Genomic DNA, 26,600 nt, shown 5'->3' with positions numbered 1-26,600 from the left:
AGCATCTGCACTTCTGAGAAAAAACATGTCACTTAAGAGGAAGTGATGAAGGCTTTTCTTAACTCTTTAGATATGCAAATTTTGTGTGACATTCGACTACCTGTTACCAACCAGTGACTGTTTTTTAGAACATTGCTTTGGTGTTTAGTGGTGGTTGCTAGGACGTTGCTAGGGGTGTTTTAGGTGGTCCCTTCCTGGCCCACACCACATGGTGTCCATCATATACCCCTCTATTTTTCATAATTGAATCGGTTGGGCATGTTTACTTTTTAGAGAAGTAAATAAGCCCAACGATTTCAGAAATCAGCACAAACGCTGTGGGTCCAGTTGTGCACCAACGTTTCAATTTTTTAGGATTAGAGGTTAAGAAAAAATCCTTATTTCCAAAGCATAACATTTATGCATTTGGCAGACACTTGACTAAAAGGGACAGTTCACCCAAAAATGAAAATTCTGTCATCAGTTACTCACCCTCTTGTCATTTCAAACCTGTATGGCTTTCTTTCTTCAGCAGAACACAAAAGAAGATATTTTGTGGAATGTTGACAACCGAACAGCGGTGGCAGCCATTGACTTCTATTGTATGGACACAAAACCAATGCAAGTGAATGGCTGCCTTCGCTGTTCGGTCAATACAACTTTCAAAATATCTTCTTTTGTGTCCTGCGGAAGAAAGAAACTCGTAATGGTTTGACATGACAAGAGGGGTGAACTATCACTTTAAAGTGCATTCAAGGTACACATTTGATGATTTCATCATGCGTGATTCCTCAAAAACGAACCCACAACCTTTGTACAAGGGTTGCAATTCTTCCCCAACTGAGCTGCAAATGACTGCATCATTGCTGCATCATTACTACAGCAGCAACATAGATGCTTGCCTTAGCAAACACCATTAAGTTACACAAATAAATCACTTTTTCAGATGATATTAGACAGTAAATATTATTCATATTAAATTCAGTATATTAAAATGGAATATTACGAATTTAAACATGATGCACACTAATCGTGATCAAAGTTGAATTGGACTACAATAAAAAAGCTTTGCGTATTACCTTGTCGCTGTGGTCTTCTGCTCTCGTGTACAGAAGCGAGCCACCTGTTTGAATGCAGCACAGAGAGATCAGGCTTATTTGCAAGTCACGGGTCTGTCATGCAAATGCAGGAGTGTTAAAATGCACATAAAACAGTCGGCCATCCACCAGCATGACGCACCAGAGGAGGCGTAACACATGATTGACAACAGAGTTTTCAATAGTTCTTTTAGACTCCCATCTCTCTCTCTCTCTCTCTCTCTCTCTCTCTCTCTCCCTCTCTCTCTCTCTCTCTCTCTCTCTCTCCCTGCCTCCATATCTAAGGGCAACCATAACCTGGCAACCATTTACATAAGGAGCTTGATCCTCTGCTTGAAAGCACTTGGCTAACCGAAGGCTCATTGTTTTACAGCCTTTAGAGCCATGTATCAATTAGACAGCAGTCCTGCAGTTGTCATGTGCATATGACAAGTAACAAAGATTCATTTGTGTTTTAAATTAGAAAGATATTCACTTTAAATTTGGCAAATAAAGCAAAGACCAGCTATCATGGCATGGGTTAAAGGCAGGTTACTTTAAACAAGAGCCGCTTTAATGTCATCCAACAATAATCACAGACGTGTCCACTTTAAGTGTTTTAGAAGAACAGAAGGGTCTGTCATTTATTTAGACTGTTGTAAGGAGAGCTCTTAAGAATGATGTACAAAGTCTGTTGTTGTGCTAAAAGCTAGCTTAAAAATAAGAAAATATTTCTCTTGCCACGATATGATGCCATCTTGTCGTAAATAAGACACTTATTTAAAGCATTGTAGGATTTGGTCAACTTAGGTTTTACCTGACAAATGCTTTCAGAGAAAGTTTTTAACTTTAAGGTTCATCAAAACAGCATATGGATATTATTTAATATAATGGAGTATTTGAAGAGTTCAATCGCAAAAGCAGATAATCTAAATGTTCAATTTTTTTATTGTGCATTTCAAGTCATATTTATCAAACTGCAGATGGGTTTTTTGATTAAGTAATAATAACTCAAAAAATACAACAGAAAATACAAAATTCAGCTACAATAACCAGCTAACTAACACAATAAAAAAACGCGATTTTTGAGAATGTTCCTGTTTTTGCAAATAAATTCTTCATTTGCTGTTTTGCTGATAGAGTTAGACATTTTTGTTGTAGAAACACAGCGCCTACACATAATGTTATCGTAACATAGCTATAGAGATAAGCCATAAAAAACAGAGCATGTTTAAGGCTGCCAGTATACTGGGTGAAATTATGGTACGTCTGTTTCACTTCACTTTTGACTACTCATTTGGTAAGCAAATGAAACGCTATTCAGCACCCACATTAGCAGAAAGAACAGCGATGGTTTGATAAGCTAGAAATCAAATATGCACACATGTATGAACACACACAAACAGATCTCCTGTTGTTTAGAGAGCAAACAAACACAGCAGGTCCTGCATTTCTATCATACGATGCATTATGTGAATCGAGCGTTTCTATGAGGTTGAACTGTAAACAGCGCTAGAAACAGCTGTGCTTGGGCTAAAGCCACAGATCTCCCTATAGACACAGCAGGAAGAGACACACGCACACACAAACACACACACAGCATGAGAAAAAAAAGCATCGTAAGACTTTATAGACTTTACTATTGGATTATACAAACGATACAAAAATATAGTTTAAAACAATAAATATCAGTTTTGCTCAAACTAGTATAAACAAGATATATATTTCGTAAACTTCTTAACTATTTGAGAAACGTAATTAAAATTGAGAGTTCTATGATTATGATATTGAATTATATTACAGTAACTTGTAAATTTAATAAAATGTAAAACAACCTACTGAAATAGTCCAAGATTTAAAGACATCGACATGCTCGTGTATATTAAGGCATTTTAATTAGTTGTTAAAGATGGGGTAACATGCTATTTCAGGCATTCTGCGTTCTTTACACTGTTAAACGTGCTGGCTTCTCAAGCTTAACATTGTTAACTTGTCAAAAAACGAGATGAATGTATGACGTAGTACTTCTGTGCTCGATTCACTCCGCCAGGGTTCGTACAGGTTTCGGAAAGTTTTGTCGAACATGGATTCCCGTTTCGTAACAAGGGTTCTTAGTCCCTTATTGGACAATTCTTCCGGAAAAGCACGCCCATGTGTCATTCAGCGAGCGAAAGAGCACACCCATGCACGGGCGTGAGAGAAAGAGCATGTCCACGTGTCAACCAGCCTGCGTGAGAAAGAGCACGCCCATCAATGCTGCTTCACTCGGCTGACGGAAGTTTAGCTGTGTTTGTTTGCTCACTGCATTTCGGTGATAAATGTTATATAAACGGTGGTTATAATGCCGGATTTGGAGGTCCCAGCGCTAAATGATGCCGGACATGAACCGCACGTGGTAAGTCAAATTAAGTCACATGTCTGTGTTTTGTTGGCAATCGGCGTGTACGTGCATAATGTAAACAACACAAACTTATAGTGAATCATCAGTTATGCAGGGATAATGCGATGATGTATTGTGTGCTTGTGCTGTAGTTCTGCCCCACCTGCCCCCCCTGCACGCCTCCAGGAGCTAGACTTTTTCCAGAAATAATCGTACAGCTGTATCTGTCTTTTCTCAATTTTATCAAACTAAATACTCTTCGAAAATACGAAGTATGCAATGCTACTGTATAGGTACTCAAGATTAATATGAGATTGCATGTTTTACCACATCTTTAAGCTATGGTATATAACATAATACTGTATTAATATGAAATAAAAATATAATGTAATTGAATGTAATCGTATGTAATCTAATCTCTACTATCATCTAAAATAATAATTTAACATAATATAATATAATATTTAAGAGGGGTTTTCAAACCGGGTCCTGGGACCCCCGGGGGGCCTCCAGAAGAGTCTGGGGGCCCCAAAAAAATCTCAGAAATATAGAGACTGAAATATAAGTCTACTGAACATTGTTACTGTTTCATTTAGAAGTGTCTAAATGAAATTTAGAAGTCTTTTTTGACTCACTATTACTTTATAGCAAATTTTTCTCAATACAGTTCCCTTTACAGTATTTCACTCAATGGGGTTTGTAAAGCAGTCTTTGAAATTTGAACAGAATGAAAATATATGTTCAAATTTTTACATTTAACCAATTATTTAACATGCTGTCTTAACAATATCACACGTATTATCCCTCTAGAATGCAAATGTCCTTTCCTGTTATCATGGAGTGCCTAGTCAGCACACCACAGGGCCAGACATTACAGTTCCTTGTAATATCATTACAAAGATAAGCAAAGGTGCAGTGTGTTTTAATCACTCAATCAATACCGTTTACTGATGAAAGAGGAGCGAGGTTTTCTTGAGTGACAGGTTCGGGCGAAAAAAGGGAAGTGACGTCTGCTGGGGTGTGGTCCAACAAGAGGTCAATAGGCACTGAACTCCCATCACAGAGTTGAGATGCAGACGACAACTTATACAACACATAAGATATACAGATGTGATTTAAGAAATAGTTTAGTCTGCATTATGTAGATGTATTTGGTGTCATTCTAATTTATAAATGGTCACCTGATGTTGTTCACATACTGTAGTGTATAGGTTACTATAGAAGCACTCTGTTACCTTTGTGTTAGCAGAGACTGATGCCTCCAGGGCATTGAGCTGGTTCTCAGTGACTGCAGCTCTGCTCAAAGCCTTCTCCACCCTCTGGCTGATAGCCTCTATCCTCTCTTTTATCATCTTCTCATCATCCATAAGCACATGGGCTGCCTTTAAGGCCAGGGTTACTATGTTCTCCACTCTTCTTAGGGCCTCCAGAAGACCTTCTGAGGCCAAACGCTCAGCCTCTCCAGCATCTACTATTGAGTCTGTGAGCACAGCCGCATCCCGAAATTCATTCTTCCATGTTTCCTCAGAGTCTCTGAAGGTGCTTGTTCCCTGGTCTTTGAGAACCGCCCTTACCCCACATGTAGTCTCTTCCACATGAGGTGTCATCCGGTCAACATCTCTCACAGTCTCATGTGGTTCTCTGCCAGTCTGGCTTGTCTTAACCTCTTTGCTCTGACCCCTCCAACAGGTGATGGCGGCAGCTATGTGAGCTTCCTGTGTCTGATTCCTGGCCAGCATCTTCCCCTCTGCCAGTGGAGCTTTAATAAGGTCCAACTCTTTCAATCTGAAAAAGAAGACAGACATAACTGCACGGAAACATCCAACACAATGCAACTTCAAAACACAGAAACAATTTCTTACAAAGTCGCCAGCTGATTCCATGAACCTTCATGATGCCGTTGCTCCTGCACATAGAGTCGCTTTTCAGTTGCATCCTGAGGAACAGGAAGTTTATTCTTTTAATTACTTTAAACAAAACCCTCAACAATTTTTTTTTGTATTTTTGTATGTATTTTTCTTACAGTCGCTAAAAGTTGCATGTGGAGTATATGAGACGATTCAACAGGTTTGAAGTTTTCAGTATCTCTTCTCTGAGGGATGATGGGCAAAATCTGACTGAGGGAGGTATTCAACTCCATAGCCACATTCTGAGACGGAGAGAAAAGACAATACCGTAATGTACATTTATTTTTCATCAAAATGTAAAAGTTATCTTTAACATTAATGCTTGTGGTAGTATAACGGTGTTTCATAAAATACAAGCATGCGGGGTTGATTTATTAAAATTGCAGATTTTTTATTTTTATGCATTTGGCAGATGCTTTTATCCAAAGTGACTTACATTGCATTATACTACACATTTTTTTCTAAGCATGTGCAATCCCTGGGTTCGATCCCATGCTCTAACCACTGAGCCACAGGAAAGCCAAGATTCCTACCTTTGGTCACATTGGAAACCTTCACTATTTATTGGTGTCATTTTCCACAGAACTTTCACATTACACACATAGATAGATACATAGTTTGATATGCAATTCAAACAAGACGTGATGCAAATGAACTCAAAGTTCAACAAATGTTCAAAAACAAATGAATTCTCCTGTAATGAAGGGATACAGACTGTTGAGCATCATTTTTGGCCAACAGTTTGGACATCCGGGCAATGTGTTTTTAACAAATTTTTAAACTCCACAGGGACCCAAGCGGACGTAGTTGAATTAACACACATATGTGAATTGATGGACTGTTACCGGTTGGGCTTCTTGAATCTCATGATGCAGAGAATGATGGTTTGTCACACCTGTCCTCTGTGGGCCAGTAAAGATGCTATTGTATTTGTTTAACCTGCCAGGAATGATGTGAAACAAAATTAGGCAAGATTCATGAAATCTGCTTATGCAATGAAACATCTAACTGGATGTCAGGATTAAAATAAAAACACTACACAACTAAGTGTTGGTGAGTTTTGTAGATGAGTGACAGTTGTATTTAGCAATTTGATGCTCACAGCCTTATGCTGCTTGAGTCCAACACGGTTACGTTAGAAGACCAGAATTAAAATCAGCTTTAGCAGGAGGCCATGAGAACATAAATGACGTTTTTTTATCACTCACACAAACAAAAACCAGTAAGCGCCCAATGACAACAACTCAAAAACATCAAAACAGAACAAAAAAAAAACATATAGTAAGACTAATAAGACTAATTAACAAGACACACCTGAGAACAATGACGGAAAACATAATGAACAATGACATTGAATTGATTACATGAAATAAAAAGGTACTTCAAAATAAAACTCATACAAAAGCTTATGAAAATAAAACATTACATACAAACAGTAAATTTGAGAAAATTTACGTTTTTTTTTTAATAAACAGGTATTCAATTTCAAATGAAAAGTCATACAAACACTAGTGCAGAATAAAACAAAGATGCTGTTGATATTATTAGCGTGTATTGAACCTGAAACATTACTTTGATACGCATTTATGTTTCATTTTTATATAAAACTTGGAAATGTATTTATGTAACAGTCAAATTTCATAAATGATCAAATCAAGTAAAATACTCAAGTATTTCACACTCCTGGTTAATACACACCAGGCTTTAATTCATAGTTCACCCAAAAATGAAAATTCTGTTGTGATTACTCACCCTCAAGTTGTTCCAAACCTGTATTCATTTCTTTGTTATCTTGAATACAAAATAAGACGTTTTGAAGAATGTGGAATATCAAATAGTTCTGGGGCACGATTGACTGCCATAGTTTTTGTCTCTATTATGAAAGTCAATAGTGCCAAAACACTGTTTGGTTACAAACATTTTTCCAAATATATTTCTTTTTGTTCAGCAGAACAACAAACTTTATACAGGTTTAGAACAATTTGAGGTGAGTAAATGAAGACAGAATTTTCATTTTTGGGAGAACTATCCCTTTAAAAGCAGCACTTCATTTAACACATGTAATTTGTGCCCCAGCTCCATTCCTGTGTCTATGAAATGCTCAAATGGGAAAAGCATCAACGACTCTTATGCTGCTTGTCATAAATTCCAGCAGATTTTTCTAATAAAGAAGAGAAGAGGTGGATTTCTTGTGTTTACCTGAAGAGTGCTTGCTGTGAGTGCTCTTGTAATCTCATCAGTTCTGACTGGAGCCCCTTCAGATACATTAGCAGACGACAGGAACATCATTATAACACAAACCATTCTTTCACAAGCATATGAATTCACAGTGAGAAGCAATGAAATACCTCAATAAGTTGTTGGCTTTCAAAGTGAGTGTCCTTCAGCTTTTCCAGCAGGATGTTTTTCTATGTGCAATATATGAATATTGTCAGAAACCACCATCTGTGCTCTATTTCTAAGACATATTTCTAGGTTTTATATATTTACATGCATTCATTTTATTCGAATAGACATTATGTAGTAAATCACATAGAAGGCAGACGTCTCTGCATAATCTTCATATCATCATAAAAAAGAACACACTTTAACTTCAAAACTTACCTTCGTAAGGTCCCTGTCTTTTACAGCTAGTACCGTATACATTTCTTCCAGCTCTCCCTGCAAACATAATCAGAAAGTTTTAATATTTGACTGGTCTATCTAAACAGCACACTTGATTCATCCGTTCTCTCACCCTTAAATCAAAGATTTCTCTCTTTAGTTTGTTTATACGCTCCTCTGTGACGTTCCTCTCCACTGTTAATTTTTCATTCTGTGGAAAACGTTGTGTCTTAATACAATTCATGACAGAACACTTTTGAACACAACAATGCATGCCCAATACCTTTTCTTCAGTTAATTTGATCAGGGCTTTCAGTCTTTCATTTTCCTTTATCTAAAAGGGAAAAGTGATTGTGAAAAGTTGTGTTTAATGTGCATCATATAAATAAAAGAATAGATTTAGCAATTGCCCAAGCGAACTCATACCAATGCACAGTTGCTTTCTTGTGCTCGTGTGGCCCTCTCCTGGCTCTTCCTCAGTGCACATCTGGTTTCATCTAGCTCTTCAGAAAGAGACCGGGATCTTATGGAAAACCGCTGGGCACTGTTGATACAACCAACAGCAACAGTAACATTCATCTATCTGCTCAGAAAAGTATTAAAGCGGCCGTGCAACGGTGTTTCATTCTGACTTCTTTACAATGTTAAATGTGCTGTCTTCTCATGCTTAACATGGTCAACTTGTCAAAAAACGAGTTGGGCGTATTACGTAGTATTTCTGTGCTCGATACACTCCCCCAGCGATCGTACAGGTTTCGGAAAGTTTTTTTCGAACGTATAAAACTGTTTCGTAACAATTTTTCTTAGTCCCTTATTGGACGATTCTCCCGGAAAAGCATACGGCACGCCCACGCGGCAGCAAGGAGAGCAGGAGAAGGAGCATGCGCAGATGTCACTTTCACTTGTGTGCAGGAGAGAGAGAGAGAGCGAGAGAGCATATGTTCGCGAAGCAGGTGTTTGTTTGTTCACTGCATTTGTGTGAAGAATGTTATATAAACGGTGGATATAACGCTGGATTTGGAGATCGTTTGAAACTGATATATGGAGCCGTCCCAGCGCTAAAAGATGCCGGACATGAACCGCATGCAGTGAGTGAATCTGATGTCTGTGTTTTGTTGGCAATGGGTGCGCACGTGCTTTAGTTCAGCCTACCTCTCCCCCCGCACGTGCCGTATGCTTTCGGAAATAATCGTAACCGCTGTATCTATCTTTTATAAATGTGATCAAACTAAATACTCTTCGAAGATACGAAGTATGCAATACTACTCTATAGGCACTCAAGATTAATATGAGATTGGCAGAAACCGCGTGTGTTACGGCCGCTTTAAAAAGTGTCACGGTCCTGCCTTCTTGTTCATGAATTTCTAGTCGTGTGGCAGGATCGGGACAGAGCCCTTAGGTTTTATGTGAGAAAACCATGGGTTGTTTACGTTTTTACATCTCATGTGCTTTCTCGTGTCTCGTCATTGGCCCCGCCCCTCTCGTTTCCTGTATTGCTTCCCTGCCGTGTCTTATGTTTCTCACCTGCCCCTCGTTATCTTCCTTTGTTTGTTCCCCTATAAATGCCCTCATGTTTCATTGTCCTGTGCTCGTTCGTTGTGGTTGTTGTGCCTCTGTTGTGGTCGTGTGTGTCCCAGAGAGAGTACGTTTGCATTGTTCCCTAGTCTTGTTCTGTTTCGCTCCAAGTATACCGTGTTTTTGGATACCCGTCTTGCCTTGTCTACCCTTACCTTGCCTGTTTATTTTGACGTTGTGTCGCAAGTTTGTTTTGTTATTTTCTAGTTTTGCCCCATCGAGGGAAGTCTTTTGTTTGAATTCTTCTATCGTGTCCGTTTTTTCCCCCATTGTGGGTTTTTTGGTTTCCTGTTATCGTGTTAATTAATAAAAGTCTTTGTTAACCCCTGCATTCCCGCTGCCTGCACTTGGGTTCTTCCGTCACTGAGCCGTGACAAAAAAAAGTGTTCAAATACTTGTGTCTGCTGTAGACATACGGTAGTGTGGGTTTTAGTCAATACCTGGCCAGTTTGGTGTGTAAGTCTGACACCTCCAGGTTGAGTTGTAGGATGGTATCCTCACATTGAGAAACGGTCCTCAGCAGGCTGTTGTTCTGCCCACTTAACCTCTGCTGGGTGTGTTTCATTTCAGCTATTATACCTAACAGATCTCCAGACTCACTAGAAACACAAGGAGAGAGTTAGGGAAACAACCAGCCTATCTATCAATGAACTGTTGAAATCACAAGTTTTTATGTAAATTTGACTTAACTAACCAATGACATTCAGCTCCATTTGTGAATGTGAGCTCATTCAAAAAAGTAGGATACTCTGTACCTGGACACAATGTGAGACTAGTTTAAGGGTCAAGTTTGGCTGTCTGGCAAAACAGTATATCATTTAATGAACATGTTATTTAATGCACTATTACTAACTTACCAGTTAAAGATAATTTTCTTGGGACTGATCCTGGTGCCTGGTTTTTATCTTCAGGAACTCTTTAAATCGAAGGGAAATGTGTTTGTGTGATTTACATCATCTCTAAAATAAGTCACTAAATAACACACGTTCAAAAACTTCGATAACCCCGTAAATCATACACTTTATAAAACTTTGTGATCCGAAAGTCAGATTTTTACATTACTTCAACTCATCAAAACAATTTTATCATTTGCTCACCCTCCAGTTGTTACAAACCTGTATACATTTCTTTGTTGTGCTGAACACAAATGAAGATATTTTAATGAAAGTTTGCAACTAAGCCGTTTTGGGTCACCATTGACTCCCATAGTAGGACAAAAGATTACTATTGGAGTCAATAGTGACCCAAAATGGCTTAGTTGGAAACTTTCATTGTAAAATATTGTTACCATACCACAAAGAAATTTAAACAGGTTTGTAACAACTGGAGGGTGAGCAAATGACAACATTTTCATTTTTGGGTGAACTATTCCTTTAAGGAATTTCAATGATTTTTTTATAAGGTATAGCAATTCAGCAAGTCAAGATTTATAATAGTGAATCAAAATTTAGGGAAGCAGTGTTTTAGTTTTTTTAAGTTGAAAAGTGGAATTTTTACAGTATATCTCACTTTATATAACAGTGTACACATAGCATTTGTATTAGATTTAACTGTCAATATGAGTCAAATAAGGAGGACACCTAAAATGCAACCAGCCACAAAGCTATAATGCTGACATTATGTGTTTTCACATCTCTCACCCATCTTGGTAGCACTGGGCTATCCACTCTCTCATGGTGGCGTGAAAAATGGTCAGACTAACAGGCAGATCCTGGCTCTCCGGGTCCAGCATGTGCTGCAAATTGTTCAGCTTGTCCTGGCCAGAATTTTGGAGCGTCATAGACTGGAGGTACTGCACCACAGTGGAGGGCCGAACTTCTCCTGTAGGCAAGAGAGAGATGAGCTCTCATGCTTTCAATAGCACCTTTAGTACTGAAAGAGTAAACTCTACCTTTGCCAGTAACATCACATGCTTCAAAAGTTATGTTCAGGAGGTCTTCCTCTGAAAAGCCATTTGTGTCACCAGAGTCACAAAGAGTCCTACTGTCAGAAGTGAAATCTAAATCACAAAAACAGAGAAACTGAAATATAATGTTTATATATTGCTTCCTCAACAATAATAATATAAGAGATCTTTAGAAGTTTCTTTCACTGAGCATCTGGCAGGGCTCCACAGAAAATGTTCCAGAGTCAATGGACAGGCTTGGAGCTCTGCATCTACTACAGCCATGAGTTCTTGAGGCGAGTCGGAAAGATGGAAGATGAAATTCAGTGTCATCCTCTGAAGAACCGTGGCATTCAGTCTGCTTCTCTGAGGTCATAGCTGCTGTTAAATAAACAAGACACAGCAGTGTATTCCTCTGATAAAGATGCTTTAAATGTTTATTTTATCCACACAATCTTTAAGAAATGTAAAACAGTACTTACAGTTACATAGTTCAGTGTTTATTATTTGATGTGTTGTTCCAGTTCATCATTTTATCCTGTGTAGGCAACAACAAATAAACAAAAAATAAATAAAAAATAAACATATACAGAAAATTCTAATAAAAAAAATCATATGAAAAAATACCATACTTTTAAAACAAAAAAGCAATGTAAAATTGCATACCTTTTAAGATGAACATAATCCATTATCAGCATGCAGAAAAGAAAATGTACACAATCAAACATGTAGTTTATTCTTCGTGGTCTGCCTGTTGTGTTGGCTATGTTTGTACAGCATCCTTGTTGCTTGTAGATATGAATGCATGTTAAAGCAACAGCTGATCTTTACAGAGCCTTTGCCTCTTTTCATCCCAGAGCACACACACAGTCACACATCAAAACCAGATGACATGGCTGCCTCCCCCCAAACACCCTCCATTCAACGCCTGTGTGCTTCTAGCAGCGCAGGACAATGCTGTAATGGACCATTTTAATTAACATTCGTCAGTTTTCCATATCAAATGATTCAAGGCCAATGCACATCAATAGTTGCAATGGCCATCAATTATCCTTGTCCACTTCTCCAAATAGGCCCCAAACCCAGAAACTTTTCCTTGGTCTTTAGCTTTTGTCTTTTACTAAAAAAAATCAATATTTGTCGTTGACATGTTATTTTTATGTTTAAAGTTATTGTACTAGCATTTTATTATTATAAATGGAATATTTTTACTTCTAAAAAATATTTTGGAAATAAAAATAACATTTGACCATTACAAAACACAGGCTCCAGTTACAGGACACTTTCCCTCTAAACCTAGCACTGCGAAATTGTACCATGCTTTACTAAAGAACATGGGATTTATAATAAATCCATAAGTTTACTTTTAGCGTATCTCCCTAAAATATAAAGAGTTTTACGATTACATTCCTATTAACACTGTGGTGAAACAAACGATCTGTCAAAAACACGGTTACTACACCTTTTTTTAATATATAAAACTATGGTTAACTTTCCTAAGACCTGGGGGATCGTCAAGATTTTAACTGAAAATCTAAATGTTAGTTGAACGAAAAGTTAATCAAGACATTTTTTGCGTCTCCTACAAAACGTAACGATTTCTTAGGACTTTTAATTTGAAGCTAACCCGGAAGGGAAGCGCCATTTGTCGTTCAGTTTCAGTGTTGGCAGTGTTCAGGCAGTTGTTGCTGCTGCTGGAGATCATCATCACTGACTGGATATCGAAAACAACAGAAAGTGCGCTGTCGGGATTAAGGATAAAGCTTGACCATGTCTCGAGGGTCCATTGAAATCCCTCTGCGGGACACGGATGAGGTAAATGACGAGCTGTTTTTGTCTCTGTGTGATGCTGAATGCACATTTATATCAGCTGCTGATGTAGATTAGCTGCTAACGTGCTATCATGCGCGCGGTCTAAGGTGCACATCAAAACAACAAACTAAACTTATGCGAATGACAGACATAGACCAATAAGCCAATTATACCCAGTTAAATAGTGCAGTAAATATCTGTTAATATGATTAACGTTGTATGTACTCGTGAGAAAACACTTGTGTTAACTGTCCTTACAAGAGACATCATCCAAACATCTCGTATAGAAACATTGCTTCTGAATTGCGTTGTTTATATGACTATACAAGTGTCTATCATGCTGAAGAGGAGGTAGTTCACGTTATTTCTGCAGTTCACTGTGGCACTTTTTGCTTATTTCAACTTTCTGCTTGGTTTATATAATACATCTGTTGTTCTCTGTTTCAGGTTATCGAACTTGATTTTGATCAGCTTCCCGAAGGAGATGAGGTCATCAGTATTCTCAAACAGGAGCACACACAGTTGCACATATGGATCGCACTTGCCGTAAGTAAAGTCAACTTTACTTTAAAATATTTTACAAAAAATGAAAACAAGGATTTTTTGGGTCAGGTAGGGTCAGCTATTCATAGAATCTGTGAACTACTAGAATATATCCTGCCTGTATATATATTAGGGCTGTCAAAAGATTAATCGCGATTAATCACATCCAGAATAAAAGTTTGTGTTTACATAATATATATCTGTGTACTGTGCATAATAATTTTATATTTATTAACACATACACATCCACGCATATATTTAAGAAAAATCTAAAAATTAATAAACATTTATATATCATTTCATTTATTGGTAAATATAAATAAATACATGTAAATATTTCCTAAATATGTGTACTTGTGTATGTGTTTGTATTTATAAATACAAAATGCACAGTACATAGACATATGTTATGTAAACACAAACCTTTATTCTGGATGCGATTAATCGTTTGACAGCCCTAATATATATATATATGATATGATATCATGATATGATTTCACTGGAACAGGGATACATTTTTTTATGTGTCAAAAGGAAACATGAATCAAAAACTTGCTAACTTGCAGATGCAATGATGTATCAGATGATTTTCAATGAATTTAGAACTATCGGCATATCAGCTAGAGCAGTGTTTCCCAACCCTGGTCCTCGGGGCACACCTTCCAGAATGTTTTAGTTCTCTCCCTATATAAAACACCTGAATCAACTAATCAATCAGGTGTTTCATATAGGGAGAGAACTAAAACATTCTGGAAGGTGTGCCCCGAGGACCAGGGTTGGGAAACACTGAGCTAGAGCATTAAAAAGGCAGTTATAACGATGGGAAAAATCTCTATGGATGCACAATATGTAAATTTTGGCCGATAAAGATAACGATAATTCTTTAACATTGGAAGCCGATAACCGATATATTGGCCGATATACAGTATCTAAATATTAATATGAAATTCCCTAAGACTGAAACAAAAGGCAAAACGTGGACAACTGCTTTTATTTGAAAACATTGACTGCAGAAAACAAGGTAACCATTAGTTCTCTTTTATCCCCTGAAAATCATGTACCAAGCCTACTTTACACTAGTTAACGATTCATTAATCTTCAAACTTTTCTGGTATATTTTTTATTTACTAAACAAATTATAGATGTTCTTCCAGAGCAACCCAGAAAAATGTTCTTAATAGCCACATATCTAACGGGTCTCAAGACAGAAAGCATTCAGACAGCAGCATTGTTAAAAGTTGATAATATTTTATAAAAATATTGATAATGTTTTATTTATTTCCTATTCGCCCATATTAATACTGTTTCGTTTCAGTTGGAGTACTACAAACAAGGAAAGACAGAAGATTTTGTCAAGTTGCTGGAGGCGGCACGTATCGATGGAAACCTCGATTACAGAGACCATGAGAAAGACCAAATGACGTGTCTGGACACTCTCGCGGCTTACTATGTCCAACAGGCTCGGAAAGAGAAGAACAAAGATACCAAGAAGGACCTTATCAACCAGTCCACTCTTCTGTACACCATGGCAGACAAGATCATCATGTATGATCAGGTAATGGAGGACGACGGTATCTTTAATACTTCAGAAATATTGTATATTTCAACAATCACTGTTCATATCACGCATATTATGTCCTGTTTAGCATAATTATTGTAATTTAATGATGTTTCTGTTTTTCCTAGAACCATCTGCTGGGCAGAGCTTGCTTTTGTCTGCTGGAAGGGGATAAAATGGACCAGGCAGACGCTCAGTTTCAATTCGTTCTTAACCAGTCAACAAACAACATTCCTGCACTTCTGGGTAAAATACTTGGCACAGATTGATTAATAATTCATAGATAAAACATGATCTATCAATAGTAATTTTCATGTCCTGCAACAGGTAAGGCGTGTATTTCCTTCAACAAAAAGGATTACAGGGGAGCTCTGGCGTACTACAAGAAAGCTCTTCGCACCAATCCCGGCTGTCCAGGTGAGCACACAAATGTATAAATTCCACATAAATTCTATTTTCCTTAACTGGTAAAAACTCACGGAGCTCATTTTTGTGTCATCTGTCCTACTGTAGCCGAGGTGAGGCTTGGCATGGGCCACTGCTTTGTCAAGCTCAACAAACTGGAGAAAGCTCGGTTGGCTTTCGGCAGAGCCCTGGAGCTAAACTCTAAATGCGTGGGGGCTTTGGTGGGTTTGGCTGTGCTGGAGCTGAACAACAAAGAGGCCGACTCCATCAAAAACGGAGTTCAGCTGCTTTCCAGGGCATACACCATTGACCCTAGCAACCCCATGGTGCTCAATCACCTCGCCAACCATTTCTTCTTCAAAAAGGACTATAGCAAAGTGCAGCATCTGGCTCTGCACGCTTTTCACAACACGGAAGTGGAAGCCATGCAGGCGGAGAGCTGCTATCAGTTAGCTCGGTCCTTCCACGTCCAGGTAAGAGGGAGATATTTGTCCTTAAAGTCCGAGTAAAGTGACATTGAAATATGTGTTCTGAGTTTGTCACACAACAGAAAAGTGTGTTATTAACCACCCAGCCAAATTTGAATGGAGAAAAAATCATCCAAGAAAATGAAAAAGTTATCAAAATCTTGAAAAAATAAGCAGGACTCTGCTCTCAAACGCTGGGGGCGTGTCCGCTGTTGGCGCTGAAGCCACGCCCACTCAAATCGCCAGCCCAGTAGGATATATGTGAATTATGTGAATACGATATTCATCAATGGATTAATCACGAGCAGGTTAAAAGGTATGCGTATTTGGCGTGCTGTCCGGGGAGAGGGCTCCGAGCCCGACAGTTTCTTCCGAACTCAGAGTGAACGCAGGCAGCTTTGTCTATTTGTAGTGGCTCTCTCTTGAGCTGATAAGGTAGATGCTGAGATTGCTGATAGCGAACCAGCCGGGTGGATTATCTGCTCGTCTCGAAACTTGTTAATTAAACATCATTCACTGAAGCACGTCGCGATCACGCCCAGTGATCCTCCGTCCATTCGTGTCTGCGTTACCATTTGCTTGTTATTTGGTTTGAGATTTGTTTAGTTGGGCAGAGTGAGAGCCTGAAAGCGTTTGCGAAAAGCTTACAACCCTGAGCTTGTGTTTGAGCAGACACCTGATGCTAGGTGCTCTAGTGATAGGGGAGGGGCCATGCATGCTCGGATGCTCCATTGCGTCATCGATCCCCCGTTTTAGCCCCGCCCAATAAATCCTGAACAGAGAATTGGTGAAAGACTGTTTAACGGTTTACCTGAGTCTTTGTATTGTGCTTCAGCAATACATTTCTAACATCTATAATATGTTTAGAAACAATTCTCAGAATTCTCTTTACCCGGACTTTAACCGTTAAACTGAGAATGTATATCTTGTAACACAACAATTTTCTGTATTCTGTGGTAAGCCAATGCCAATAAACATGTGCTTGTCTCTTTGCTTTTTTTAGGAGGATTATGACCAAGCTTTCCAGTACTACTACCAAGCCACTCAATTCGCATCACCCACCTTTGTACTGCCCTTCTTCGGCCTGGGCCAGATGTACGTATACCGTCGGGACAAAGAGAACGCTGCACAGTGCTTTGAAAAGGTCCTCAAGGCTTATCCGAATAACTATGAAACCATGAAAATCCTCGGGTCACTTTATGCCACATCGGACGATCAGGAGAAGCGAGACATTGCTAAGGTATGACATCATTAAACAGAAAACTCTGACATGAAACTTATTTTATGATGAATGTTACATGACTTGGTGTTTTGATTTCGTAGGAACATCTGAAAAAAGTCACTGTGCAGTATTCGGATGATGTGGAAGCGTGGATTGAAGTTGCCCAGATTTTGGAACAAACAGACATTCAGGTATCAGTGCTGTTTGAACAGATGCCAAAGTTGGGTTTTGACTCGCACAAGATTTGACTCACACCATGAATGTTTTTTGCAGGGAGCTCTGTCGGCATATGGCACTGCCACTCGCATCCTCCAGGAGAAGGTCCAAGCCGATGTGCCCCCTGAGATCCTTAACAATTTGGGGGCTTTGCACTTTCGTTTGGGAAATCTTGGAGAGGCCAAAGTAAAACAACATATTTTCCCTTTTTTATTTATTTTGTTAATACAATGTGCATTATTTAAAAGATTATCTAACCTTTCTTTCAGTTGTTCTTGAGTTATCGTATCTATTTTTGATTGATTTACACTTCTTTTTCTGTGTAGAAATACTTCTTGGCATCTTTGGAGAGGGCGAAAGCCGAAGGTGAACATGACGAACACTATTACAACGCCATCTCTGTCACCACCTCCTATAACCTGGCAAGACTCTATGAGGCCATGTGCGAGTTCCATGAGGCCGAGAAGCTTTACAAGAACATCCTGAGAGAGCATCCCAACTATGTCGACTGTATGCATCATCGTGATATTATTGTACTTTGTGCTGCTTTTTCGGAAGCTGTTCATTAGGTTTTATTTGAAACTTTTAACAGGTTACTTGCGGCTTGGCGCAATGGCACGTGACAAAGGAAATTTCTACGAGGCCTCTGATTGGTTTAAAGAAGCTCTTCAGATCAATCAGGTAGGTAGACCTACCGTCATACTGCTTTTCCTGTTTTTGTTCTTGATCTGTATTAATAAAGTGTTTTGTAGGACCACCCTGATGCCTGGTCGTTGATTGGTAACCTCCATCTGGCCAAACAGGAGTGGGGGCCCGGCCAAAAGAAGTTTGAACGTATCCTAAAGCAGCCTTCCACCCAGAACGACACCTACTCTATGCTGGCGCTGGGCAACGTGTGGCTTCAAACGCTGCACCAGCCCACCAGAGATCGAGAAAAGGTACTGAAAATGATTTAGCATCTTATTCATGTATGTATGTAGCGACACTCGCTGCTTTCATAACGTGTTGTTTGTCTTATTTTGTCATTTACAGGAAAAGCGGCACCAGGATCGAGCTCTGGCCATCTACAAACAAGTTCTGAGGAATGATGCCAAAAATCTATATGCTGCCAATGGCATAGGTGCTTTATCTTTTGTTTAACTAGTGTTGCCACATTGCTGCTTGTTCTGAACAAGATACACCCATTTATACAGAAACATTTTTTAAATATGATTTTGCTCTGGGAGCAAAGCCGATTGGAAGCGTATGATTGAGCATATCTTATTTAATTGCAATCGAGTGCCTTGGTATGCCACTAAATCCACCTGCTAGTTCTTTATATGGGCCAACATACACTGTATTCCATTATACTAGTTGTAACGCAGTGCACTAGCAATAAAAAGGTCTTTGCTTTGATTCCCACAAAAACTGATTCAACGCACTACACGTTTCTTTGGATGAAAGCACCAGCCACATGCATCATTCTTGTCTCCTCTGTGCCACAGGTGCGGTGTTGGCACACAAGGGATATTTCCGAGAAGCGCGGGACGTCTTTGCCCAGGTGAGAGAAGCTACAGCAGAGATGTCTGACGTGTGGTTGAACCTCGCACACATCTACGTGGAACAGAAGCAGTACATCAGTGCTGTGCAGATGGTGAGAGAATCGGCAAACTTTCTCTTAAGTTTTCTCTAAACGTAGAGGTTTGTGTTGTGGACTCACAGTCTGTTTTACTTCGGTTCTTCAGTATGAGAACTGCCTGAAGAAGTTCTACAAACATCAGAACACAGAGGTGCTGTTGTATCTGGCCCGTTCGCTCTTCAAATGTGGAAAACTGCAAGAGTGTAAACAGACGCTTCTGAGGGTAAGGAAATCCTAATGCAGCTCGCTTTCTTTACTGCAATAACATTGTATTGTTTTTCATAAATAATACTTTCACTCAATGCACTTTTGAAATAAAATGTGACCCTGCCTGTGAAAACCCAGCTAAATTCACTTTTATTGTGTGTTTTCTACATCAAATCATCCTACATAAAGTAAAGTATTACTTTAATTTCTCTAATATTGAGGTCATGTCAAAGATTGAAATCATAAAATAATCTCAAATAATTTGATTATGAGACTCGAGCCTGTATTCACAGACAGGGTCACACATGAATAATGTCATTTATTTCATGCAACAAATGTAATAACCTCAAATCACGGTTAGAATGGAATACATTAAGTTATTACATATTGTTAAAAAAAATTGACCACTTTTTTGGTCGTCAGGCTCGGCATGTGGCTCCCAGTGACACGGTGCTGATGTTTAACGTTGCGCTGGTGCTTCAGAGGTTGGCCACACTTGTTCTGAAGGATGAGAAGAGTAACTTGAAGGCTGTACTGAGTGCAGTGAAAGAGCTGGAGCTGGCTCACAGGTACGTCAGCTCCACCACCCAAATACTAACTTGCTTAAACGCACTACTCTGCATTTAAATAAAGTTTCTTACAAGTACAGCTCCTGTCTGGCTGTGTAGGAAGAGACAGACGATTAAGTTTAAAAAAGATGTGAAATCTTCAAAAGGTCCAGTGTATGAAATTTAGCGGCATCTAGTGGTGAGGTTGCGGATTGCAACCAACAGCTCACTCCCCCCCTTCCGAAGCCTTAAGGTGGCTGACACAGAACTAAGATGTTGTCACATTTTCGCTTCTTTGCCGTAGGAGATAACGTATCTATTAAACGTGCTCGTAGAGCAGTTTGTCCGTTTAGGGCTACTGTAGAAACATGGCAAATTCCATGTAAGTGGACCTGCGGTATACAGGTGCTGGTCATATAATTAGAATATCATCAAAAAGTTGATTTATTTCACTAATTCCATTCAAAAAGTGAAACTTGTATATTATATTCATTCATTACACACAGACTGATATATTTCAAATGTTTATTTCTTTTAATTTGATGATTATAACTGACAACTAATGAAAATCCCAAATTCAGTATCTCAGAAAATTAGAATATTACTTAAGACCAATACAAAGAAAGGATTTTTAGAAATCTTGGCCAACTGAAAAGTATGAACATGAAAAGTATGAGCATGTACAGCACTCAATACTTAGTTGGGGCTCCTTTTGCCTGAATTACTGCAGCAATGCGGCGTGGCATGGAGTCGATCAGTCTGTGGCACTGCTCAGGTGTTATGAGAGCCCAGGTTGCTCTGATAGTGGCCTTCAGCTCTTCTGCATTGTTGGGTCTGGCATATCGCATCTTCCTCTTCACAATACCCCATAGATTTTCTATGGGGTTAAGGTCAGGCGAGTTTGCTGGCCAATTAAGAACAGGGATACCATGGTCCTTAAACCAGGTACTGGTAGCTTTGGCACTGTGTGCAGGTGCCAAGTCCTGTTGGAAAATGAAATCTGCATCTCCATGAAGTTGGTCAGCAGCAGGAAGCATCAGAAGCGTCTCGCCTGGGCTAAAGACAAAAAGGACTGGACTGCTGCTGAGTGGTCCAAAGTTATGTTCTCTGATGAAAGTAAATTTTGCATTTCCTTTGGAAATCAGGGTCCCAGAGTCTGGAGGAAGAGAGGAGAGGCACAGAATCCACGTTGCTTGAGGTCCAGTGTAAAGTTTCCACAGTCAGTGATGGTTTGGGGTGCCATGTCATCTGCTGGTGTTGGTCCACTGTGTTTTCTGAGGTCCAAGGTCAACGCAGCCGTATACCAGGAAGTTTTAGAGCACTTCATGCTTCCTGCTGCTGACCAACTTTATGGAGATGCAGATTTCATTTTCCAACAGGACTTGGCACCTGCACACAGTGCCAAAGCTACCAGTACCTGGTTTAAGGACCATGGTATCCCTGTTCTTAATTGGCCAGCAAACTCGCCTGACCTTAACCCCATAGAAAATCTATGGGGTATTGTGAAGAGGAAGATGCGATATGCCAGACCCAACAATGCAGAAGAGCTGAAGGCCACTATCAGAGCAACCTGGCCTCTCATAACACCTGAGCAGTGCCACAGACTGATCGACTCCATGCCACGCCGCATTGCTGCAGTAATTCAGGCAAAAGGAGCCCCAACTAAGTATTGAGTGCTGTACATGCTCATACTTTTCATGTTCATACTTTTCAGTTGGCCAAGATTTCTAAAAATCCTTTCTTTGTATTGGTCTTAAGTAATATTCTAATTTTCTGAGATACTGAATTTGGGATTTTCATTAGTTGTCAGTTATAATCATCAAATTAAAAGAAATAAACATTTGAAATATATCAGTCTGTGTGTAATGAATGAATATAATATACAAGTTTCACTTTTTGAATGGAATTAGTGAAATAAATCAACTTTTTGATGATATTCTAATTATATGACCAGCACCTGTATACCGCAGGTCCACTTACATGGAATTTGCCATGTTTCTACAGTAGCCCTAAACGGACAAACTGCTCTACGAGCACGTTTAATAGATACGTTATCTCCTACGGCAAAGAAGCGAAAATGTGACAACATCTTAGTTCTGTGTCAGCCACCTTAAGGCTTCGATTGATGATATTCTAATTATATGACCAGCACCTGTATGTAGAAATAGCTCATTCCAAGGTAACAAAAAGGTCTTTATACACCTCTGAAGACATAGGTGTGTATATTATATTGCATTTCTGTCAATAGATCCTCCAAAAAATTACACATTGGACCTTAAATACAATGGTTTTGATCGTTTTGCTTTGTTTGATAAAGTATGTTAAAAGTTAATGCACACATGCATGCAAGAGTGAAAATGGCCAGAGAATGCTATAACCAACCATGGTAGTTTTTTTAAATGTGCTATATAAATAAAATTGAAATGAAATGAAACCAGTTGGCTCTTATAACCAAGCAGGACTTTTGCAACAGGCTACAATGAGTTTTCTCTTAATCATTTTTGTTGAGTGCCGAGAGCCAGTGGAACATCACACCAACTCTTTCATATCTTTCTGGTATTGTTCTCCCAGGTACTTCAGCTATCTCAGTAAGGCCGGAGACAAAATGAGATTTGATCTAGCGCTGGCTGCAAGCGAAGCCAGGTAAGTTGTTTTCTTATCTTTTTAAAGGAGAACTTTTGTCTTGTGGTTAAAGATGGTGTATGTTATTTTTTCAATGTAAAGAGTTTTTCTTGTAGGGTGTTTGGGGAACTTACAATTCTGCATTTACTTTCTCAGGCAGTGTTCGGATCTGCTAAGCCAGGCTCAGTACCATGTGGCCCGAGCTCGTAAACAGGACGAGGAGGAGAAGGAGCATCGTGCTAAACAGGAGCACGAGAGGGAGCAGCTGCGGCAGCAGATGGTGCGAGAGCAAGAGGAGAGGAGGAACCGGGAGGCTGTGGAGCAGAAGAAACTCCTGGAGCAGAGAGCACAGTTTGTAGAGAAGACCAAGAACCTACTCACCTTCTCAGAGGGAATGAAAGACACGGCTAGGGAGAAGAAGAAGGGAGGCAGTGGACGGGTGAGACTGAGGTCACATTAGAGATTTAGATCGAGTCTCTGAGCCTGGAGAGAAGAATATCTCCTATAATTAAAAAAAATGTTTGCTAGGACAAAAGATTGTAAGTTTTGAAACGGTTAGCATAAACAAACAATGAATTTATTGGTCTTGGTTAATGTTAATACTTTTAATACATTTTAACATTTCAAGTTGCTGTAGTTTATGAAAGTTCATGCATTAATGTTAGTGTACTAAAATGTTAAAAAAATGTGTTTGACTGTGTGTTTTGTTTACATTTTGATTGTGTTTTTTTTAACCAGCGCAAGAAAGGAGGCGACTTTGATGACTTTGTCAATGATGACTCTGATGAGGAGCTCCCCCTTAAGAAGAAGAAAAAGAAGAAAGTTGGGAGCGGCAGTGAGGTGGAGGATGAAGGAGAAGAGGGAGAGAAGAAATCTCGCAAGAGAAGAAAGAGGTGAATGTTTTTGAGAATGTGTCACAACGCATTTACAAAACATTTGACAATGCAATATGTCCCCAAAATATATTGTTAAGACCTATTTGAACTAAAAGCAACACAAATTGAATACGTTTGACCTCATTTTGTTTTGGTTTCCTCAGACCTTTTCAAAGAGAGGATGAAGGTTCAGATCAAGAAGGCACCTCGAGGCCCAAAAAGCAACGCAAACCCAAAGAGCGCAAGAGGATTGAGAAGGTACCGATGCTTTTAGCCAAAGCGATTACTTGGATTATAAAATTATAAACGGCTCATTCTAATTTCGTTTTCTTTATTAAGCCTGAGCGCATGCCGTCATCGCTTAAAGGAAAGATCAAATCTAAAGCCATCATTTCCTCCTCCGATTCCTCGTCTGATGAGGATGGACTGAAAATAGCAGAAGACCGGTAAGAACATTTTTCTTGAGTTTTCTTAATTTTTGCCACTGACGTCCTTACTAACATCGTGTTGTTTTTCACATCTAGAAACCCCAAGGACAGCGGCTCAGGTTCAGATGACGATGGTGATGAAGGCCACAGGAAACGCATCGCGTCCGACAGCGATTCCAATGTGGAGCGTAACCAGTCGGGCAGCGAGGCCGGCAGCCCCCAGCGCTCTGGAAACTCGGATGATTCTGGGAGCGAACGACCCGTGAAGAGGAGAAGACCGCAGCAGCAATCCGACTCGGAGCAGTCTGACAACCAGAGTAGAAAGAGCCGTTCTGAAGGGTCAGATGATGAATCCCCGGCTGGATCTCCAGCCGCTGCGTCAGATCAGGGCTCGGACAACGAGGGCTCTCCGCAGAGGTCTGAGAACGAATCTGAGCAAGAGGGCTCCAACAATGAAGCCTCCAACAATGAAGCCTCTAACAGAGGCTCAGATGATGACAGTGACTGATGAAATGAACTGTCTGTCAGGATAAATGAGAAGCTTTTGTTCTTGTAATGTTCGTCTTAGTGTAATGTAGTTATCTGCCTAAATGTTTCGCAGATATGTTCAAAAAAATTTTCGCAGATATGTTTTTTCATGTTTTATTTTTTCAGCAATGAGAACACTGTTTCATGATCTGTTTTTTGAGGATGAATTGCTCGAAACTTAGATGCTTTTGTTGAGCATTACAACATACATGTGCCCAATAATCTTACTGGGCTTTCACAAGAGTTGGTGTACATTATGAAATACCTTTGAATAAAAAGTATTTTGAAACAGTTCTCTGAGAATTTGTACTCACTCCAAGTATGTCTTTTTTATACAGGTGCAGGTTGCTTCTGTAAGAGTTAATCTTAGTGTTTATGTCAGCCTTCCCATGATGAAAGAAAGCTTGAAAATATCAGGTCATTTTTTAATTTAAGGTATGAAACAAAAAGTTAAAGATGCAATTTATAACTTTTTTGTTTAAAATCGGATCAAAAGCAGTTACTAAGCTAATACATAATATTCAAAGATATCTTTTTACATTACTCAGACAAACTTAACCTCACAATGGTAAGATTCATTTTATAATAAGGATCAGGAATGGCCATTAAGAAGCCATTCCAAATTTTCATTTAATCAACATTTCTAGATGTGTTGTGGTCAAGTCCATTGTCTGTTAAATTTCATCAAAATCAAAACCTCAGGAGTGACAAAGTCATGCAGCAGCAATGTGAAAGACTGACACCTTGACAAGACTGAATGAAAACTTTGAAAAAATCAAGGTTATCACTCAAAAATAATGTTTTGAACTTTCCCTAAATGCATGTTCAAACATTACTGTTGTATTGCTTACGAGTGAATTTCTTTGCCGTATTTGAGGTCTGAAAAAATACAGAGCATGTTTTCTGTTATCTTCACCCGTTTCTCCCGTTTTTATTTTCTGCAAATAAATCCAAATAGAACATTTTTAGTTGAAATTTTGGAGAAATATTGTTAGTAGTTCACAGAATCAAACAAAAATGATCATTACACATACACATACATAGTAAATTCAGAAAAACTGAAGATGGTCTTTGAAATGGTCTCTTAATTTTTTACACAACTGTTGAGCTGTTGGTCAGATTTCATGTGAAATGTTGGTTGTTTTTCAAAACACAAAGTTAAGCACATGCAGTAACTTGAAATTTTATGCTTCAAACTTTTTTCTTCAGCTTCAAATATTTTCTATTTTCTATCTTAAGTATTTCATTAGCTAGAACTGCATAACTGATATTTTTAGCATTTTAATCTTTAAAATCTGATTTGGGCCTTATGCAGATTCAATACGCATTTATTCTACAGCCATGATACCCAACCAATTGTTTTTTTTTAAAGATTTTTTCCAACATGGCATCATATTAAAGAAGTTCAAAATGAAAATTCTGTCATCATTTACACGCCGCCTTGTCATCTCAAACCTGTATGACTTTATTTCTTCTGCATAACACTGTAATGCAAGTGAACCACTGTAACCAATGCAAGTGAATGGGAGGCTGTTAACAACATTCTTCAAAATATCTTGTGTTCTTCGGAAGAAATTCATACAGGTTTGAAATGACAAGAAGGTGAGTAAATGACAGAATTGTCATTTTGAAGGTGAACTACTTTAACTTCAAAGCATCCATGTCATTATTCCAATCTGAAGTTTTGTTACATAAGAATGACGCAAACATCCTCAATTTAAGGCTAAAATACACAACAAGACTTCTGCTCAGATTTTCAGTTTGGACTTGTTGCAGAAAGTCTGCAGATTTGATCAGTTAGTGTTTCTATCAGAAACTTTCAAAAAGTCTGCAAGTGTGTGATGTCTAGTTTTAAAAAAATCTGTTCAGATTTTAAGTCTTGTAGTGTATTCCAACCATTAGGTGCATTATTATCATCATTCAGTGCCAACTCAAATTCATATTCAAGCTCAGTTCCTCATTTTTGTCTGTGTAAATAAAAAATGCTGTTCAAGTATTGAGGCCTGTAATGTAAATAGCCAGCAGTGTAACTTTATAGAAAGGAGTACTTACGAAATTCATACCACAAGGAGATTTCACAACTACAAACCAACAGCAGTTTATCTGCACTTCACTTGGGTTTATTTTCTTATTTTGCTGGAGGAT

The 26,600-nt window shown here is 38.8% G+C and overlaps 2 protein-coding genes across 2 annotated transcripts in view; one reads left to right on the top strand and one right to left on the bottom strand.

The window, feature by feature from the left end:
• Positions 1-12,486, bottom strand: part of mrvi1 (murine retrovirus integration site 1 homolog) — a 48,378-nt gene extending 35,892 nt beyond the window's left edge. The window contains exons 1-20 of the mRNA XM_057343061.1: positions 12,073-12,486; positions 11,889-11,944; positions 11,614-11,787; positions 11,413-11,520; positions 11,162-11,342; positions 10,379-10,437; positions 10,216-10,276; positions 9,962-10,120; positions 8,373-8,490; positions 8,230-8,280; positions 8,080-8,157; positions 7,947-8,003; positions 7,691-7,750; positions 7,542-7,597; positions 6,188-6,281; positions 5,459-5,584; positions 5,298-5,371; positions 4,671-5,220; positions 4,377-4,518; positions 1,059-1,102 (exon numbers count right to left, since the gene is read on the bottom strand). Coding sequence (XP_057199044.1) covers positions 1,059-1,102; positions 4,377-4,518; positions 4,671-5,220; positions 5,298-5,371; positions 5,459-5,584; positions 6,188-6,281; positions 7,542-7,597; positions 7,691-7,750; positions 7,947-8,003; positions 8,080-8,157; positions 8,230-8,280; positions 8,373-8,490; positions 9,962-10,120; positions 10,216-10,276; positions 10,379-10,437; positions 11,162-11,342; positions 11,413-11,520; positions 11,614-11,782 — 2,187 coding nt within the window. The 5' untranslated portion in view covers positions 11,783-11,787; positions 11,889-11,944; positions 12,073-12,486. The remainder of the gene's footprint in view (positions 1-1,058; positions 1,103-4,376; positions 4,519-4,670; positions 5,221-5,297; positions 5,372-5,458; positions 5,585-6,187; positions 6,282-7,541; positions 7,598-7,690; positions 7,751-7,946; positions 8,004-8,079; positions 8,158-8,229; positions 8,281-8,372; positions 8,491-9,961; positions 10,121-10,215; positions 10,277-10,378; positions 10,438-11,161; positions 11,343-11,412; positions 11,521-11,613; positions 11,788-11,888; positions 11,945-12,072) is intronic.
• A 566-nt stretch (positions 12,487-13,052) lies between these two features.
• Positions 13,053-24,747, top strand: ctr9 (CTR9 homolog, Paf1/RNA polymerase II complex component). The gene is made up of 22 exons (XM_057345755.1): positions 13,053-13,221; positions 13,666-13,764; positions 15,077-15,316; positions 15,448-15,565; positions 15,647-15,736; positions 15,833-16,197; positions 17,195-17,431; positions 17,515-17,604; positions 17,687-17,815; positions 17,956-18,139; positions 18,222-18,310; positions 18,382-18,567; positions 18,662-18,749; positions 19,114-19,262; positions 19,354-19,470; positions 19,878-20,023; positions 22,574-22,645; positions 22,781-23,063; positions 23,363-23,517; positions 23,664-23,757; positions 23,839-23,945; positions 24,024-24,747. The coding sequence occupies exons 1-22, from the start codon at positions 13,177-13,179 to the stop codon at positions 24,433-24,435; spliced, it is 3,495 nt and encodes a 1,164-aa protein (XP_057201738.1). The 5' UTR covers positions 13,053-13,176; the 3' UTR covers positions 24,436-24,747.
• The last annotated feature ends 1,853 nt before the right edge of the window (positions 24,748-26,600 follow it).

Source organism: Triplophysa rosa, linkage group LG1 (genome assembly GCF_024868665.1).
Source record: "Triplophysa rosa linkage group LG1, Trosa_1v2, whole genome shotgun sequence".
NCBI classification, from domain to species: Eukaryota; Metazoa; Chordata; class Actinopteri; order Cypriniformes; family Nemacheilidae; genus Triplophysa; species Triplophysa rosa.
Note: the sequence above shows the minus strand (reverse complement) of the source record. Positions and strands in the feature narration are given on the sequence as shown.